This window comes from Candoia aspera, chromosome 6 (genome assembly GCF_035149785.1).
Source record: "Candoia aspera isolate rCanAsp1 chromosome 6, rCanAsp1.hap2, whole genome shotgun sequence".
Lineage (NCBI taxonomy): Eukaryota > Metazoa > Chordata > Lepidosauria > Squamata > Boidae > Candoia > Candoia aspera.
Genome location: NC_086158.1, coordinates 1,315,374 through 1,333,741, shown reverse-complemented (window position 1 = coordinate 1,333,741; position 18,368 = coordinate 1,315,374). Strand labels below are relative to the sequence as shown.

The window sequence follows — 18,368 nt, the reverse complement described above, 5'->3', positions numbered from 1 at the left end:
GTGTATGCAACACATCTTTTCCCAGTAAACGCTTGGCTTAGCTCTGCAGCTTTCGGGAGAAAGATGGGACTGTCTCGTAAGAAGCAAAATGCAGCCCAGATCTTGGACCCGCCTGCCATGTCCCAGGAGGAGGGAGAAAGTGGCTGAGCAGCAGCTTAGGAAGAGGTTGAGGAGAAGGCCTGGGGGTGGGCTGGATTTCAGGAGGGACAGAAAAGGAGATGGAAGCATGCTGGAGACCCATTTGTGAGAGATGCCCGTCTGCAAGAGACTTCCACCTGGCGGGGTCCAGGAAGCGGGCCTTTTCTGCAGCAGCTCCTGCCCTCTGGAACATCGCTCTCCCAGAGATAGGACAGATTCCATCCCTTGTGGCCTTCCGAAAACAACTGGAAACCTGGTTTTGCCACCTCACTTGGGGTGGGAGGGGAAGTAATCACCCCTGGAGATGGTTGGTGCCTAAAATGGCCCTTTAAATATACGTGAATGATACTCCAACTATCGTTGTCATCTGGGTTTTATACTCTATTTATGCTCAGTATTATATTTATATCTGTTTATGGTGTTTTTATGTTTTTATCTTTGTTGTAAACTGCCCAGAGTTCCCTTTTGCGGGGAGAAGGGTGGTGGCAAAATTTAATAAATACATTTGACCCCATCCTCCCCTTGAGCCTGCCAGTGGGCTCTTTGGGAAGAGGGGTGGGTTACAGCGGACCACCCGCTCCTTCTGTTCCATTGTGGTTCACTCAGAAGGAGGAGGGGGACCATCTCATGGGGAAAGAAAGGCTTGCTGCCACAGCCCTGAAAGGGATTGATGGTCATGACTGAGCTTCCTCCATCCCAAATCAGCCTTTCTCCAGCATCCAGGCGTCGCCTCCCTTTCTGCATTCCCAAGAGAAGGGGCTTCATCCCTCGCCCCTTGTGTCGGAAGAGGCTGCTGCAGGTGCTGTCTGCAGGTGGTTTACCACTGGAGCCGTGGAGAGGCAAACACCGAACTCTTCTGAGGCATGGCAGCTCATCGCATTTCTTGGAGTTGTTCTCCCAGCCCGTCTTGGGGGAGCTGGGTTGGGGAAGGATGTTGCTGCGAGGAATTAAATTAGGGGAAACCCTGACGTATGCTGCCTTCTGATCCCAGAGGAGAGGTGGGATATAAATGCAACAGATAAATAAACTAACGGGAAAGGCTTCTTGGAGCCAAGCTCAGCGCCTGGTACCTTCATGAATGTGGCCAAGCCATTTCCTTGGAAAAAAATACTGTACAGAAGAGTTTGCCGCAGCCTTCCCCTCCAGGCCGTTCCCCACAACACCAAACTGGCTCCCTGCATGAGTTCCTGGTGATGCTGACAGGCCCTTGAGAGGGGCGCTGGTCTGTTTTTCTGGGCAGACGGATTTACTCCCCCAAGAATCCACTTTCTCCCAAGTTCCCAGAGGCCGTTGCCTGCCGAAACTGGTTGGGACGAGGTCTCTGCCCCGAGTCTGGGGAGTCCATTTTGCTGGCGAGAAGGGGGTCTCCCCACCTCCTTCCTCCCCCTCTCATCGGTGGCGGAACTGCAGGAGCAAATTCAGGATAAAAATGGACCTTTATCCCTCCTCCAAGCTGAACTGATTCTTGGCCGCTGATGGAGAACGAGAATCGTTGGTCTTTTCCTGCAGATGTTGCCAGTTTCAGGATCTTTTTGGTTCCGTTGCAAAAGGTGGGGACTTGGTGGAAAAATTACGCTGCCCCCAGCACACCCACACCCATGTAAACACACCCGCAAATTCTTTCTGTTACAGTATCTTTTACCTCTGGGCTGTGTTTGTGGAGAAGCACTGATACGCATCTGGCAAGAATTTTGTTTTTTTAAAGGTTTCTGATGCCTTGTTACCATGGAAGAAGCTACTACCCAGTTCCAGTTAGGGATTTTGCACACCCTTCCTTGAGAAGCCTCATATTTTCTGCTTTTTTCTCCTTAGTGTGCCGAGATTTTGCTGTCCTGGAGGATCATACGTTGGCCCACAGCCTGCAGGAGCAAGAAAGTAAGTTCCCTCAGAGAAACACAGGTGGATTCTGTTCTTGCTTACATGGTGCATTCTGCATAATTCTCCTCTGCTCCTTGTTCTGCTTTGCCTGATTTCGTGAGGCTTGAGAGGCAGCTCTGTGGCCCTCGACGGCTAAAAATTTTAATCCGATTTCTGTGTCTTTATTGAGATATACAGTGTGTATCCTACTTACTTATTAGTGCACTCAAAGCAGATTACAAAATTAATTAGAACCATCGATGCAGTGATTTTTAAAAATCTGAAAATTATTAAAATGAGTACCGTGTAAGAAAAATAAGGTAAAACAATTACCGCTGAAAAGATAAACGTGTTTAGCTACTTCAATAGTGCAGCAGAATAACCAAAGCTGCTTGGGTACAGTTTGGAAATGAGGGAAGCTGCTATCAGGATATCCCAAGTGCTGGGAACCGCTTTTTAAAAAAACAAACAGACTGACCTTAATGTTGCTCCAAGTTGTAAAATAGTTAGCTAGCTTGGTGTTTGGTTTTGCATCTTGTGTGAATCCAGTTATTGTCATTTGTGAACTGGGTTTTATGGCACAGGAAGAGTGAAACTGAAACGTGCCCTAGAACACAATTCACAAATATTATCAAACGAAGACTTTGCTTGAACCTGATTCTGCACCTGGGATTGCGTGGAGATCTTTCTAGCGCTGGAAGAGAAAATACCCGGTTTGCACAGCACACACTGTGCTGCTGTTTTAATCCAAGCTGTGTTCACACATGTGCATCACCCAGTCTGGTCGAGGGTCTGCATCCATACAACTGAAACGAGTTTTAGACTGTTCTGTGAACCCATCCGGCTTGGTTACTTTTACTCCGTGGTTCAGTGTACTTTGCAAACATAGCCTCGTGCAATCAGTTGATGGGGCTGCAGTCTTTACAGACGAGTAGTTTAATTGCCTGCTTCATCTCTCTTTTCAGTTGAGCACCACTTAGCCACCAACGTCCAGCGCAACCGCCTGGTCCAGCATGACTTGCAGATGGCCAAGCAGTTGCAAGAGGAAGAAAACCGCAAGGCACGTGCTTGCCTCCAGGAGCAGCACAAGGACATGTGAGTGGCGGCTGCGGCGTTTGGTCTTGCGTCCTTCCCACGCGGTGGGGGGGGGGACCTTGGAGGATCACAGGATGCCCCATGGGCTCTCACCGCACTGAATAACGGGGACAACCTGCAGCCACAGGGCTGGGTGTCGCCCCCTTTCTTCTGGCGCCAAAAATCCCTTCCAGCCACACTGTCAAATGTTGGCGACGTGATTGCTAAACATTGGCAGGGTTGTTTCCTCCTGTTTGAGCCAGGAAACTTTTAAATTTCATGCACGGGCTAATGGGGTGGAGCTGTCTCTGAGTAGCCAGGAAAAGGAGATCTGTGGGTCGTAGTTGCTGTAATCGTGAATCGCTGTAAGCCATGTCATGTCAGGTGTTTACGCAAAGAAAAAGACCGGGTATAAACTTAACAGTAAAATAAATATAATGAAATTAAATAGTGGCATGAAGCTATCAGTGCAGTGTCTGGCAGCTGTAAAAAAAGGCAAATTCCATGCTTTGGGAATGTTGTAATGCCTTTATAGGAAATGTCCATACCAGGGTACAGATCTGGGTGCTGCATTTGGAGAAGGATGTAAGGAAGCGAAAACAGCTGCAGAAGGGGGCAAGCAAAAGAGTCACTCTCCTTAGAAGCAAAAGCTGGAACGTGTGGGGCTTGGAAAGGGGGAAGCAGATGGAGGTGTGTACAGTCACGCTCGGCTTGGCCTGCGGGAAGCGGGCAGGGGGGCGCTTTTGGCTCATGGTCTGCGCTGCCCGCCTTTAGGGTGACCAGTGTTTCCAGCGAGAGCCAAGCAGGTAAAATAATCCTCCACAGATGCAGGCAAGGCCTGTGTGGGTTTCTGAGTGCTGGTTGGGTTAGCGTCTCTCCTGAGTCGGGAATCTGACTCGGTCTCCCCAACAGGCCGGGTTTATGCGACAGACGGATGCATCCGTGTTATATCTGCATCCCATCTTCCTGCCTGGAGGGCGCTCAGAGCGGTGAACTGTAACAAGATCAAACGGTTCGAGTTTCATAAAAACGATTAACATCGCTGTTAGCCAGGACTTTTCAGTCTGAATTAGTTAAGGAATAAACTCTTGACCCTCAAAGCTTCACTTCTCATAAAGTAGGCTGAGTAGATGCTTGATCTGTGTTCCTGGGCCTTTGGAGAGAAAGGGGGGGGGGGTCCTCCTCCTCCCAGTCAGCTGTCACTTGCTTTTCCCTCTGAAGGGATGCCACTGAATTCCACCCCAGACAAATGCCCCGTGGTCAGAACCAAAGAGCCACCTTCCGTTGCTTTCCACTCCTGACATGATTCACTTTCCAGGGTTTTTGCTCGTCCCTCCAGCCAACCAGGTTCAGGGCTGAATGCTGCTGCTGCCACTGTTAGAGGCCCAGCACCATCTCATTGTGCACCCTCTCGCATGCTGTGGCCCTGAGCAGGGGACTTCCTCCTTGAGATCTTGCTGCACGGGCGAAGAACCCTGGCTCACCACTGCATGCAAATAAGACCAAGGAATTATGGTTTGGCTTAGCGAGAGCGCCCTCTGCCTTCATTCTGCAAACCCTGAAGGCTCCCTCAGGTCATTTAGGGACTGACCCCTTGGAAACAGAGGTCATGGGTCAAAGAGAAGAGCCCTGCTTTGGCATGCCACAGCCCCGCATTCAGGGCCCCTCTGTCTCCAGCTCAGGAAGAGGCCAAGCAGCAGCTGAGATGGTCCTTTCGGTGGGAGAGGGCACCTTTTAAAGGCATCCCTAAGGATGTGGCCTTCCAGACCACGTGGTGGGATGTGGGAGTGCAGCGCCTTGCATCAGAACAGCCCTTCTCTCCTTGGATGTGCCGCCAAGCCAAGGAAGAGCCCCCAGGTTGCCCTTGGCTTTCTTCCCTGCTAGTTCTTGCTCAGTGCTTCCTCCCTGTCCCCCCACCTGCCCCCACCCTCTGGTTCTTTCAGAGAGCGGCAAGACTGCGAGATCGCGCAAGAAATCCAAGTCAAGCTGGTCATCGAAGCCGAACAGCGACGGCAGCAGGAAGAGGACGACGAGGTAGCCGTTGTGTTGCGTGTGGCGGCAAAGGCCGCTTCTCTCCTGGAGAAAACAAATGGGTCCCAGCATTTGCCCTGCAAGGTTCAAACAGCAGAGCCCCGAAAGCCTGCAGAGGGGTAGAAGGAAGGCCTCCAGGTGGGGGGCCGAGTGGGGAACAGCCCAGAGAGCCTCTAGGGACCGCCCTGAGTGCTGGGAACAAAAGATGCAGAGATGGGAATGGATTTCAGCTAAGCTCGGTAAAAGGCTCCTTTGCATGTGCTCCGTTTCAGGACATCGCGCGGATTCTGCAACAGAAGGAACTCCGAGAGGAGAAGAGGAGGAAGAAACCGCCGCCAGTCCCCTTGCAACAGAGCGCTTCAGAAGAAGGCTGCTACCCGGAGAGTAGAGGTGGGCGGAGTGGCTGCTCCCCGTGGCTTCTTCTGTCCTAACCTGGGCCAGTTGGGCGTAGGGGTTAAGACCCGGGAGACGGCGAGGCCTTTGGGCCAGTCCCTCCCTCTCAGCCCTAGGAAGGAGCCGGCGACTCCTGAAAACGTGGGTGAGAAATCCGCAGGGGCTGGTCCATCTAGTTGCCAGGAGTCAAGGCTGGCTCGAAGGCACGCGCGCGCACACACACGCACACACACCCCTCACACCTTTGCAAGGCCCAGAAGTCCTTCACGGTCCTCTGGCGCCAAGCTGCAATCCAGGAGGTGAAAGAAGGTTCAGTGCCAGCGCTCTTCTGGTGGCTTCGCTTTTCAGCTTGGAGGAGTTTGTGGGGAGGAATTTAGACAGGCGCCTCTCCAGTCCTGATGGACTGCAGAGCCCACTGGGCACAGCTTTCCTCCCCCCCCAAACCGGGTCTCACCTAGCAGCCTGCTGGACGGTGCATGGAGCCGGTGCCAGGGGCAGTTGGGCCCATCTGCGACCCCACGTGGTGCCGGGTGAAACGGCAGCAGGACCAGCCCTTGATGTTGGGTCGAGTTGACCCGTCCTCCCTTGCTCGGGTGAAGCACTTAGACGTTCCTGGTGGTTGAGGGGGACGTCTGACTCTGGTCAGAGATGAACACTGCCAAGGTTGGGAAAGCAAGCTGGAACGTCTGGGTGCGAGGTTTGCTGAGCTTCCTCTCTGATCACCAAGGAAGGCCACCCTTTGGCACGATGATCGCTGCAGAACTGAGACCGCGGGGCTCTGGTTTCTTGGCTGGATCTCCTCCTCCTCCTCATCTTTGAAGTGCTTTTGCGATCAAAGGAGCTTCGAGGGCTGGGATTTAATGAACTTGGCGGGGAATGTGCTTGGATGCTGCTTGGTGTGGTTTCTCTGGCTGGCCTCTGTCCTCCCATGTGCATCTGTGCAACACGCTCTGCCTTTCCTCAGCGTGTGTGTGTCGGGAAAAGGGCTGGTAATTACTGGCATTGTTCTCTCCGGATCCAAACGGAGGAGGTGGTTTTTCTCAAGAGCTGGATCTCTTCTTTGCCGACGGCGGGAACCCACGTGAGCTGCTGTCCTCGGCCCCTGGCTCAGGGAGCAGAATGCGGGTCAGTCCCAGCATGATCCGAGCCCAGCATTGTCCTTGCTGGGGCGTCAGCACAGCCCCCTCCTGGTTCCCTGTGCCTTCCTCACTGGGGCCTGGGCGTTTCAGCAGACGCGTGCTTTGCAGCTGTGGCCTCTCTCCCAGGCTTGGCAGGAGCTCCGCATGGATCGTGCCTGGAGCACATGATTATGTGGTTCCAACTTGCCGTTCTTCCACTGCTGGCGGGTGATCTTGCCAAGGGCAGCATTTACAGACCTGCCGATGGTGCCAAATTTTCTTTGATGGGTGCCCACTTGCGGGTTGGGGGAGGGGGGCACCCGATCCCCTCCATCCATGTACAGCAACACAGCTGTTGACCATTTGAGCAAGAACGCGAATCTTCCGGGACGGGGACTGGCCGGGATCCCACCCCAGCTGTCCCCTGGTGATTTAATGCATGTAATAATTTGGAGGTGGCTCGAGGGCAGCAGGATCGTCCTTGATTGTGCTGATAATTGACTGGCAGGCCCGCACTTCTCTGCCCGGCATGCTTCTCACTCTCCTGGGGGCGGGGGAATGCCTTGCAGGGCGGCAGGCGGTCCTGAGTTCAGGGGGAGAGACAGACTCGTGGGCTGCACGTGGCACTCGCTCGCTCGCTGCTTTCAGTTCTGCACCTTGCGCAGCCATTCTGCTTAGTACGCTGGCAGGGAAGGGTCTCCACCTGCTGTAGGCGGAGAGGGTCCGGGTTCATCCTTGGCCGAAGGGAACAGCTCCTGCGCCAGCTGAGATCAGGGCTAAGCGCCGAAGGGTCTGGCTGTCGGGGTCCTGCATGAGCTTTGCTGCGTGATTTACGTGCCTTTGCCACCCCGCAAACTTTCTTCCCACCTCCTCGCCCTCCGCCTCTCCCCCCCTTGCTGTTTAGCCATGTACCTGCTATTGACACCGGTCACTAACCCGCCTCCATTGTCTGTCTCACCCCTTCATTGCTCAGACCGCTTGTGCAGGAGTCCCCGGGAGCCGGGGCCTGACCTTCCCAAACCTGGGAGCACGGATGGGCAGCCCCAGCAAACAAGGGAGCCCTGGAGGGGCCCCCCGCTGGTCTCAGAGGGTCTTGACTTGGAGGTTTGGGGGAGTTCCTCAGAAACGAGGAAGACCAAGGAGGGCCGGAGGAAGGACAGAGAGAAATGGCAGGAGAGGAGGCCGGGCAGACACGAAAGACCGCCTCGGAAGGGTCCTGCGGACGCGAAGGAGGAGGAGGAGGAGGACAAAATCGAACCCACCGACAGAGGCTGCAGCTGCCCGACCAGCAGCCAGGAAAGTGCTCAGGGGCCGTTTCCGCTGGCCGTGGATGCAGAAGCCCCTCGGGCCGGCAGAGGTAGCAGGGACCGGAAGAGGCCCCAGAGCCGCGAGAGGCCCCAGAGGATGCCCCCTCCTCTTATGGACCAGGAAGAGGAACGGACACACGCTCATCACAGCAACGGGCCCCGTGGGCGCGGGGAAAGGGGGCCGAGCCCCACTGCCAGCGGGAGAGAGAGGCGAGCAGAACGGCCATACGGCAAAAGCGGTTCCCCAAATCCGGACCGCCACCGGCTCCCGTCCCACGAGGATCACCGTTCCCCAAGGCCCCGTTCCCGTTATGCCGAGCACGACTCGGAAGCTGCCCGCTGGCGCCACCTCGCGAGGGAGGATGGAGAAAGAGAGCCCGAGGGGGCATGGGCCTCCCCCACCTCCCGCCACAGGGAGGGCTGGGACGGGGAGGCAAGCCGCCCCCGGAATCCAGGTAACAGGTCTAGGCCAGGGGTCTCTTGGCGCCCGATTCCAGGTCTTCTGGGGAATCCCTGCGGCTGCCCTTTTCCCAGTGAGGCCAGGATGGCTCCAGCTGCTGCCCTCGGAGAATCCCGCCCCTCCACGGAGGCAGGGATATGCTAAAGTTGCCGATCAGGAGGAAAGGTGGCTGGTTTCTTTCCCGCGGAAGATCAACATCTAACGTTGCTCTAGAGGCACACTTGCCTCCCTTACCAACGTGTTGGACGTGCCCTGGGTTTCCGCCGCAAGGGCTGTTTTGAGGCTTGGAGCCTGTCCCTGTTTGGCTTCCTTCCTCCAAGCTGAAACAGGGTCGCTCTGAGCCTGGAAGCCAAACAGGAGATTTCGGCATGGAAGCAAGTTCTGATGCAGCTCGTAGCTCCTTCTACCTGAAGGGAAACTTGCAATTAGTGGCTTGAGACAGAGGCCTGATTAAGGGGAACCCAGATGCCAGCAGGCGGGAAAAGAAGTTAGAGAGCTCCATGCAGGACAATCACATTCACATTTAGTGCCTTTCTACTCTCAGAAAGATGCATTGACCTGCCGTCACGTTTTAAAAATGACTCTACTTCTGGCTGTTTTTGGGTGATTGTCCATTGATCAGAGAACCCCTATCCCTTAAGGGGAAGAGCATCATCCCAACGTGACATGGTTGTGTCTGTGGAGCAGCCCTTAAAGGGCTGTGTTTTTCCTTAGCTGTCTCAGGATGTGGTCCGGCTGTGCAGAGGGACCCACGCTTGCCTTTTGATCATCTCGTGCAGCTGCTCCAGGTGGCAGAGCATCGGTCGTTGGTCATGGTAGTGTGGTCCTTCTGGGGTGGAAGAGCCAGGAGGTTGAGGCCGGGGCTTCTGAGGAAGAAGCATCTTGTCCAGTAATCTAACCTAACTTCGAGACTCCAATCACAATTATTTACATTCTGATCAGGGAAGGATGCATTTAAGACTGATGAGAACCATTAACCATAACATGTTTTCTTGCAGTTGCGATAGTTCCTGGTGCTTTGCATAAGATGATTGAAAGTCGGGCAGCAGGACTTAATAGGCTTGACACATGCCAATGTCAGGTGTCCCCCAGGCCGTCTCTTAGACGCTGGAATGGGTGGCCACCACAGCATCTTCCGCAAGTGCTCCATAACTGGTTACTGATTTGAGGAATCTCCAAGGAGGAAGAAGCCAGCAGATGGTCCTCATCCTGCCCCAAACTGGGCAAGATGGTGCCTGTTGGTTCGCAGCCTCCAGACTTTCTCCTTTCAAAATCCAAGAATCAAACTCCCGACTCTGACTAGCTGCAAATCAGTCCCAGGCGAGAGCTGTCCTTTTCTCTTTGTTCCCAGGAAGACTTTAAACAAACCAGAACCGGTTGCATCTGTCCGATTAACACAGTTCCCCAGTTTTGTCCCCCTTCAAGCTCGGGGATGTTTGCAGGGACTGTCAGGTTTGAAACAGCCCCAGCGTGTCTATAAGTAGACCGTCCCGTCCTCTTCCTGTGGGCACTGCTCCTGCCTGGGTCCTAGCCCAGGGGCGTGGGCGTTGCAGGAAAGTTGGGAAGTTGCACTCCATCTGTGGCTGCTTGGAGGGAGGAGCAAGGCAGCTGCTCCCTTCTGACCTGAGTGGGCCCAGGCAGGGTCTCCTTGTGAGCAGGTCTGCCTGGAACCTGGGGCCTCAAGCAAGGAAGACTTCCATTCCCAGAATTCTCAGCAATAGCAGGCTGGCTAAGGGAATTCTGGGACTTGGAAACAACCAGGTTGGAGGAGGCGGCAAAAGAGAGGACGTACTTCTGGCATCCTCAGGAAGGCAGCAGCCAGTTGCTTCTGTGCCGTTGCCAAGAAAACGCACGGCTGCCACCTCGAAGCTGCCTGGAGTCAGACCCAGCTGGAGATGCCTCCCTAACCTGCAGAAAGGGGAAGCAATGCCAGATGAAGTTTCTGCATCGTTGCAGAGTGTGGCCAGAACCCCTGGCCTCGGGAGGGCCCTTGAGGCCACCCAGACCTCCCCTGCTCAGAGCAGGGGCCCGCGTTCGGGCATCCTGTCCGGCTTCTGCTTGAACACATCCAGCCGAGGGGAGCCCGGCCCTGCTGGGTGACTGGCTCCTCCGCCCAGCTGCTCTTCCTTGGGGGAGGTTCCTCCTCCTGACCTGCAGCTGGGATCTGCCTTCCCGTGCCTTGAATCCATCACTTGGTGTCCTGCACTCTGGAATGATGGAGGGCAGATCTGGGCCGCCTCCTCCATAAACCCTCCCCGCCTCCGGTTGCCCTTCCTCAGGGCTAAAAATGCCCGGCTCCTTTGATCTCTCTTTGGGGAGACAGAGTGGGTTCGGGGCCTCTTAACTCAGGGCAGAAGCTCATGGGGGCGCGTAGCTGAGTCCTTGGGGGTTCTTGAGCTGCGGGGCCGGACACACGAGGCTGCCTCGGTGGTGGTGGAAGCACGAGCCGCCATGTCTCGCTCAGCCCCATCCAAGCCCCCGCCGGGCATCCCTGATCGCCATCTGGAAGACTAAGCGCCTCTCAGCAGGGGAAATGGAAGCCGATCTGTGTCAGCTGCAGCACTGACTTCATTTCCCCGGGTGGTTCTGATTTTAGCTCTGAAGCCTTTTCTGGGGAGGAGGCTTTCACTTCCTGTTTTGCAGGGATGAAATCTCGGGGGGCAAAAGAAGACGCCTACGCCAGACCCCGGCCAGCAGCCGCCCGGGACCCCGAGTGCTACGACGCCGAGATTGCCTGGAAGTTGCAGGAGGAGGAACTCCTGGTGAGCAGGGCCACCCTGTGCCATTCGGGGAGGGGTGGAGCCCGGGACCTTCTTCCAGCAGGGACGCCCCAATTTTCACATCAGCTGCTTTGGTGCCTCCCTTTAACTTTATCCAGGGGTAACGATGGGAATCAGCATAGCATTCTGGTGACTGGAGGGGTTTGGCCCCTGGGGGCGCTGTGGTCGAGGGAAGTGTGTGCACAGGGCCTGGGCCCTGGAATGATTGTGGTTGGAGTGGGAACAGGGTCCTGTTGCTCTGAAGCGCAACTTGCCGGGTGGTGAAGACGGTGAAGGGATGATCCTCTCCTGCTGGAGCTGCCGAGGGCTGGAGGGGGGCGGGGGGTGGGTGGGTGCCTGAAGCGTGTGTTTGAGGGGGGCGGGACAGGCCGAGGTTTAGGGAAAGAGGTGGGGGGGGCGCCTTGGAGGTCTGCGGGAAAGGGCTTCTCAACCCCCTCTTTCTAAAGCTTCCCTTTTTCCTTCGTTTTTCAGGCCAGCCAGGTGGACAAGAGGGCCGCACAAGTTGCTCAGGATGAGGTGGGTGCCTGCAAGGGCAGGTGTTCCCACCAACACCGTGTGTAAATAGGGAAAGGGAAGCCCCAGGTGACCTTGGCGTGTGGTTGCGGCTGCTGGCTGCTGTCCAGGGCCCTCGCTGCTCCGGAGGCTCCCCCGGCAGGAGCGCTGCTCTCCCTGATGCCTCTTCGGTGGCTGAACCCTGCTCAGCTCTTAGAAGTCTTCTTTGCACAGGGCGCCTGGCCCTGCCCGTCTCTTTCCACGCATCCGGCTGTTCCCCTTGGCCTTTGGCCACCCGCCTCCCAGCTGGAAAGGTTGGAAGGTGGCTGAAATAATGTCCAGGCGGGTTAAAATGCCAGGTGTCTGCTGTGGGGTGCCTGCAGAAAACTCCAGAGAAGAAACGTCAGGGGAGGGGGAAGTTGCGGCTGGAAAGGCGTGGGATCAGCGCCTCCAAACGCCTTTTCCAGCAGTCTCGGATTGCCAGCTGGGTGCTGAGAGCTGTGCACAAGTGGGGGTGTCCAACTGTTCAGCCACATGTGGCCAATCCTGGTTATGACACCTTGGAAGTGGGCACCTTCAGTACAGTAGAAGGTTTGGGGCGGGGGGGTCCTGGCCATCATCCTGTGCATAAAGGATTACGCTGAGATAAAACTAGAGGGACGCCTCAGAAGAGATCGTATCTGGCAAGGTATCCCGGCGGCTCACATAATTTTCTTGGCCGCAACGCAGAAGTGGTTTGTCATCTGTGGTCTTTGTGGATGACGCCCAACCCTTTAGGGAAGGGAAATCAAAAATGGTTGTGAATTGTTCCAGAAGGATTTCTTTAAATTGAGTGGAACAGTCTGTCAAAAGGCATGTGAGATTCGGTTTAAGGATAAGGTGAGGCTTGTGGGAGCAAAAAATTCTCCGCCCTGATGGAATCTGCACTCTTTCAAAAAGATTTTTTGTGTCCTGGCACAGATCTCAGGGAAAATACTGACTCGTTGTCAGGCAGCTGTGAAGAAGGCACGTCTTCCTAGGGCTGAGAGGGCGTGACTGACCCAAAGCCACCCAAGCATCACTAAGTTTCACGCTGGTGTATTCAGCCTGTTCTATCAAGATTGTTTTCAATTGTATTTCTGCCTGTGAGGGTACCAGCTAGGGTGAATTTGATCGACACGCATCTCCTCCCTGTCCCATTCATTAATAAAAATATAGGAGGCCCTCCCCAGTTTGATAAGGAACCCCCTATGGGAACATAATGGGTAAGATTTGATTAAAATATGTATCTACATAGCTATCATGGCACCTAGCCCAGATTTAACTAGCTTTCTAATCAGTATGTTATGGGGTGCTTGGCTAAAATCAAGATAATTAATGCACAAAACTGACCCACATCAAGGAAATCCCTGAGCCTAGAAGACCAAATAGAAACAAACTTTCTAAAGAGATGCATATCCTGTGTTTCCATCCTGAATTCACAGAATCTGTGCTTTCAAGTCACTCCTGACTCCTGGCCATCTGCCTGGACCAGTCTCTGCAGTTTTGGGAAGGGGTTCGCCCTGGCCCCCTCCTCCTGAGGGCTGAACGAGGGACTGCCCAAAGTCCCCCAGCTGGCTTTGTGTCCAAAGCGCGACCAGAACTTACCATCTCCCCGTTTCTAGCCTGGTGCCTCAACTGCTACCCCAGACTGGCTTTCTCTTACCCCAAGACGTTCGCCCGTGGGCTTGTTCAGTAACCCCTAATTGAAGACGTGGTGTTTTCTGGTGGTTCCTGTTCTGGCTCCAGCTGGGTCTGATGGGTGTTTCCCTGTACTGGACGGGCAGATAAAATCTTTAGCAGGGAGGTGAGCCGAATAGTGATGATTTCTTGGTTGGATTGTTTCCTGCAGGAAATAGCTCGCCTTCTGATGGCGGAGGAGAAGAAAGCTTACAAGAAAGCAAGGGAGCGAGAGAAGAAGAGGCAGGATCAAGACTGGAGGGTGGGTTACGGTTCAGCTTGGGAAGAGGTTGGCTTCCTCCACCTTCCATGAGGAGAGGCCAGGCTAAAGGGGAGGGAGGGCCTGCATCTCCCCTGTAAAAGAATTCCACTTTCACAGACCCTCTTTCTTCAAAACACGGTGAACTCCAGTTTCCATCATTCCTGGAGAGCATGCTGAGATTTCAACTCCTGACTTATTTGGGATGGGGTCAGGCTGAGGAAGGCTGGTTTGAGATTTTCCCTTGCTGTATCTGGATGTTTCTTTTATGACCCTTTTTTAAATGAAGTTTCAAAATCAGTATGTTTCTGAAATTTGGCTCCTGTTCCTCATGATTGACTAAAATTGGAATGCCCAAAACCCTTTGTTCAGTGGAAGAAGCTAACTACTCCAACTCCTTCCCATCCCTTACCCCAAATTAAGATTGGCCTTGGGCAATTCCTAAACATATGCTGGGGGCGGGGGTTTCATAGCAGATGTCAGGGAATTCAGACCAAGAAGCCCAAAGAGGAAAGCTTCCATCTCGCATTCAGGTTCGCTGAAAGTCTGCAACAGGAGAGTGTCCTGCTGGGCTTCTAAGATCTCACCCTCTTCACTTCCAGTCACCCCTAGAAAGCCAGAGTAGATTTTTTCCCCTCCTGTCAGCGCCCCAGTGCTTCCCGCATGAGCCAGATTCCACTTGCGTTAGCGCCTCTATTCCGAAATCATCAGCACCTTAAATTGTAGGCTAGACACCGCATCGTGCGCTCTGGCTCTGTCTTCACGGACACACAACCTGAAGGACGGTCCCAGCCCTGCTTTTCCTTCTGTATCCAGCAGGACCCGCCCGAGTCTGTGTGCTCACGGTCAAGGGAAGGATACGAACCTCACCGCGGCAGGAGCGAGAAACCCACACGGTAAATGCTTGGGGTCTAGGACTCTCTGCGTCAGAAGGAAACTGTGAGGCTGAAGGATGTTTGGCCACCAGCCCTGCTTCCATCTCAGTAGGCTTCTCCTTACCCCGCAGTCCCTGAAGGCAGAAAATTAGGGAGTGTGGGGAAAGGGTTCTAGATGTCACCCAACATCTAATTTTCCAATGCAGGGAAGTATTTTGTTGGGAGGAAATGTTTGGCTCTGCTGACTCTTCAGTGGCAGCACAGGTTTGCCCTTTCAGTAAGGCCGGGCCAAAGTCTCCGCTGTTTTGTCCTTGATGTTAATCCCAGCTGTCAGCCTTTAGACCCCACTGCGCAACTCTTAACATGAGGCAGAACCTTTCTCTTGGAAGAGGACAATCCCGTGCACGAGGCGTTTCATCCTGATGCTTCTGCCACCTCCGTGTTCCATCCAGTATTGTTCAGCAAGACCTCTTCCTGAGCGGGGGTGGGAAACTTTCTTCTACCCACTTCAGGTTCAGGCTCCCAGAATCAGCGTTCTTCCAGCTGTTGTCAACCGTTGTCATCCTAACCGGTTCTGTCCTCTCCCTGGCAGAGCTGCTCCACCTCTAACCAACAAGGACCTGGATCATCCTTCTAGTCTTAGAGATCAGCATAACTTGGCACATCAGATATCCAAATCAGAGTCAGGTCATAAAGGTGAGAAGTAGTAGGTTTTTCTTTTTTTAATAGAAGTGCGTCCCCCCCCCCAAATTATATTTCTTTGTTTCTAGTGAAAAGGGCCACATTAAAAAATGGCTAACGCACCCCAAGGACTTTGTGGGCTTACTCCTGGGTCTGAGACATCGTGGACTGCTTGAGGACATTCTCTGGAAGGGGGGCCAAACCCAAATTTAGGCAGCTGGGAGGGAGGGAAAGAGAGGCAGAGCTGGTGAGATGAAAGGGAAAGAGGTAGAGGGATGCCCAGAGGAGGGTGGAGGAGCAGAGATAAATAAGAGACTGAAGGGTGGTAACTGAACATGTTGAGATAAACTAGGGGTGCAAAAATAGTCCCTTGGGAGAGAAGATAAAACCACAGATGGGGCGTGGTATAGTTGTTTCAGTTTCCTTCTCTGCTGCAGACAGAAGAAGGGCAGTTGGGGAGTGGAGATAGAGCTTTGACCGGGGAGGTGACAACTGGCCCTCTTCCCTTCTTCTAGAGATACACCATGAAGGGTGAGGCAGAGTTGAAGATGGCTGCTCCCCAGCATCTTCCCCTCTTTCTCCCTCCGTCCCCCACCAAGTCCACATGGTCATTGTTCAAACTTAGAGAGACTAGTTTAGCTGGTTGCCCCATTTGTTTTGAACAGGGGCCCTCTGCAGTGAATGGAAAGTTGAGGACAGGAAGGCGTTGGGGCTTCTGCTGAGATGCAGCCTTCTGCAGTGGGTGCCTGGGTTGGTCCTTCTTAGCCTACCACCATAAGCTCAGTTTTGTTTGCTTGGTGGACCAGCTTGCCACAGGGGGCCACCTCCAAACCATGGGAGAGGGGACCCTTGCACACAACAGGAGGAGGTTCCACCTGTCTTCCTTTCAAGACAGGAAGTGCAGCAAAATTACAAGGCGTAATCTGATATCTGTGCTGATTTAATGTTTCTTGTTTGTTTGTTTGTTTGCAGGTTACCACTATAAGCAGTAGGAGGAAAAAAAAAACCTAGACTTTTTCCCATAGATACTGACTTTCCTGTGTAGCAGGCTTTATTGCATTTCTTCCTAAAGATGTTCTGAGCTCCCTTCGTTCTCGGAGGAGATCATCCTGGGGTCACTCCCTTTCCGAGCACCAGAATGTCCACACACAGTGCCTCCTCCTTCAGCCTGTAGGGCGATGTTCTCATTGTCTCCGATCTCTCTCTCAGGCCGGGCAGTTAAATCTAGCATGCAGGCAAGTCCCTCTCCACCTGCACCCCAAGAACCTCTTTCTAGTTTCCAGACACAGTTTTGTGTTCAGAGTTTTCTGTCGGTCAAGGACAAGAGTAGGACGTGGCCAGATGGAGACAAAGCGGAAGCCCAGGGAAAGGTGGAATCAGACGGCCAAGAAGGTGGTGCTTTTCCTGTCCTGAACCTTCCATGGGAATGCTCTGGTGAATTGATTGGAGAGATTTGTGGGTAGCTAGGATCAGGCCAGTAGAGGGGCTTGTGGCCAGAATGTGTCAGTGTTTCCCTGGAAAGGGCTGATCTGGAAGTTCTGGAGATGTTTCCCGAAGCATGTCTTCCACCTGGAATTCTGAGCATTACTTCTTATTCTGAGAAGACGACTTCCAGAAGTGGGAGAGGCATGTCCTATCCTGGGAAATAAAAATGGGATCGTTCCAGGAAACACTGGGGCATTCCAGGATGGGCTCGGCTGTTTTGTACGTCTTAAGTTACCCCTTTCTTGTTTTCTAAACATTTCCTGAAGGAAATTCTAACAACGGGAGATGACTTCTCTGAGTTTTTATTTCCATTGACTCAGAAATACATGTATTAGGAAAATCATTTGGGATAAATAGCGATCACTCAGGGCTGCCTTTTTTAAGCTTATTTTTTAACAGCAAGAGAATGGGCACAGAATTTAGACTCCACTGCGAAATGCTGCAAATGAGCGAAAGGCCCACAACTAATTTTTATACGTCTCTCACACTTTAATCCCCACAATACATTTAATCTGGCTACTGAGTTTTTATTGTTTATTGAGCAATAAAAGCAATTTATTGAGCCACAACACAATAAAAGCAAGATTAAAGCTAACCCAGTTTAGCAGCTGCAGATCTTTTCATTGACCTGGTTAAGAGTGGTGTGTGAATGTAGGCCGTTTATGAGCATCGCCGTATCTGCGTTTCTCAACCTCGGCACCTTTAAGATGGGTGGACTTCAACTCCCAGAATTCCCCAGCCAGTGCTGGCTGGGGAATTCTGGGAGTTGAAGTCCACCCATCTTAAAGGTGCCGAGGTTGAGAAACACTGGCCTAGATGCATTTAGAATAAAAGCTAAGCTAGAGTGGGCATCTTTTTAGTATTCTTAAAATATCACAGCTATATGAAGCTTTAAAGAAAAGTTATTTAACTTCAGCATCATCGAGGAAGGGTGCTCATAAGTTTGATGTGGCCTTTCAGAACTTCACATGCGTTCGTAGAATAATGCAGCGAGGAAGCAGTTGTTAGAAGTTACGATTGGAGTCTACCAGAATACCATGCGCAGATTGAAAGTGCCTTCAACCATCTTTCTCCCCCAGGAGCCCACCAGCTCTGCTGGATTTGGACCCGCCCCCTGTTGTGTTGTGTTGGGGGGGGCAGGTGCCGGGCAGGTGCCAGGCAGGGAAGATGGCTTTAAATTCAACTGTCTGGTGCATTTACTCCTACGCTCTCTGCTCCGTTGCTGGGAAAACTGAAACCTCCAGACCAAATTGTCAAACAGCCCCTGCCTTGCCTAGATTTCACTGCCCTCCCTCTGCCCTTGAAAGGTGATGTTTTTTCCCGCGTTCCTTAACTTGGCGTCTGTCTTGCGACGCAATCCTGAAGATGCCCGATGTCTTTCTCGTCTTCGTTGGTTTGATGCTTCTGTCGGATCCACTGGTTTCTTTTTGAATATGGTTTTATTTCTGTGTGATCTTACACGATCCTCCAAGAGCGTTGGTTCTTTCTGATGGCTGGATCCAATGTTTCCATTCTCTGCCCTTCCTCAGTGCTGCTGTATCCCATCAAAACTATTTATTAATGTTAAAAAGTTTTAAACAGAGTGGTTTATGTGCTGAAAGCTCCCTCACATGGAGGGGCAGGTACAAGTTCAGGAAATGAATTCCCACGTGTGTCCCCCGCCCCACCCCACCCCACCCGGTGAGCTGTGGAGACCCAGCAAGAGAAGAGTGGCCCGTAG

General features: G+C 53.2%; 1 protein-coding gene across 2 annotated transcripts in view; it reads left to right on the top strand.

The window, feature by feature from the left end:
* Positions 1 to 18,119, top strand: part of CCDC50 (coiled-coil domain containing 50) — a 29,976-nt gene extending 11,857 nt beyond the window's left edge. Inside the window, exons 2-12 of one of the 2 annotated variants that reach the window (XM_063306231.1) lie at positions 1,951 to 2,013; positions 2,961 to 3,090; positions 5,013 to 5,103; positions 5,373 to 5,490; positions 7,585 to 8,373; positions 11,022 to 11,140; positions 11,630 to 11,674; positions 13,521 to 13,610; positions 14,427 to 14,503; positions 15,075 to 15,178; positions 16,136 to 18,119. In XM_063306231.1, the coding sequence (XP_063162301.1) occupies positions 1,951 to 2,013; positions 2,961 to 3,090; positions 5,013 to 5,103; positions 5,373 to 5,490; positions 7,585 to 8,373; positions 11,022 to 11,140; positions 11,630 to 11,674; positions 13,521 to 13,610; positions 14,427 to 14,503; positions 15,075 to 15,178; positions 16,136 to 16,155 (1,646 nt within the window). In that variant the 3' untranslated portion in view covers positions 16,156 to 18,119. Of the gene's footprint in view, positions 1 to 1,950; positions 2,014 to 2,078; positions 2,193 to 2,960; positions 3,091 to 5,012; positions 5,104 to 5,372; positions 5,491 to 7,584; positions 8,374 to 11,021; positions 11,141 to 11,629; positions 11,675 to 13,520; positions 13,611 to 14,426; positions 14,504 to 15,074; positions 15,179 to 16,135 lie in introns of those variants that run through there. The other variant, XM_063306232.1, reaches the window with a different exon arrangement.
* Positions 18,120 to 18,368: the final 249 nt, after the last annotated feature.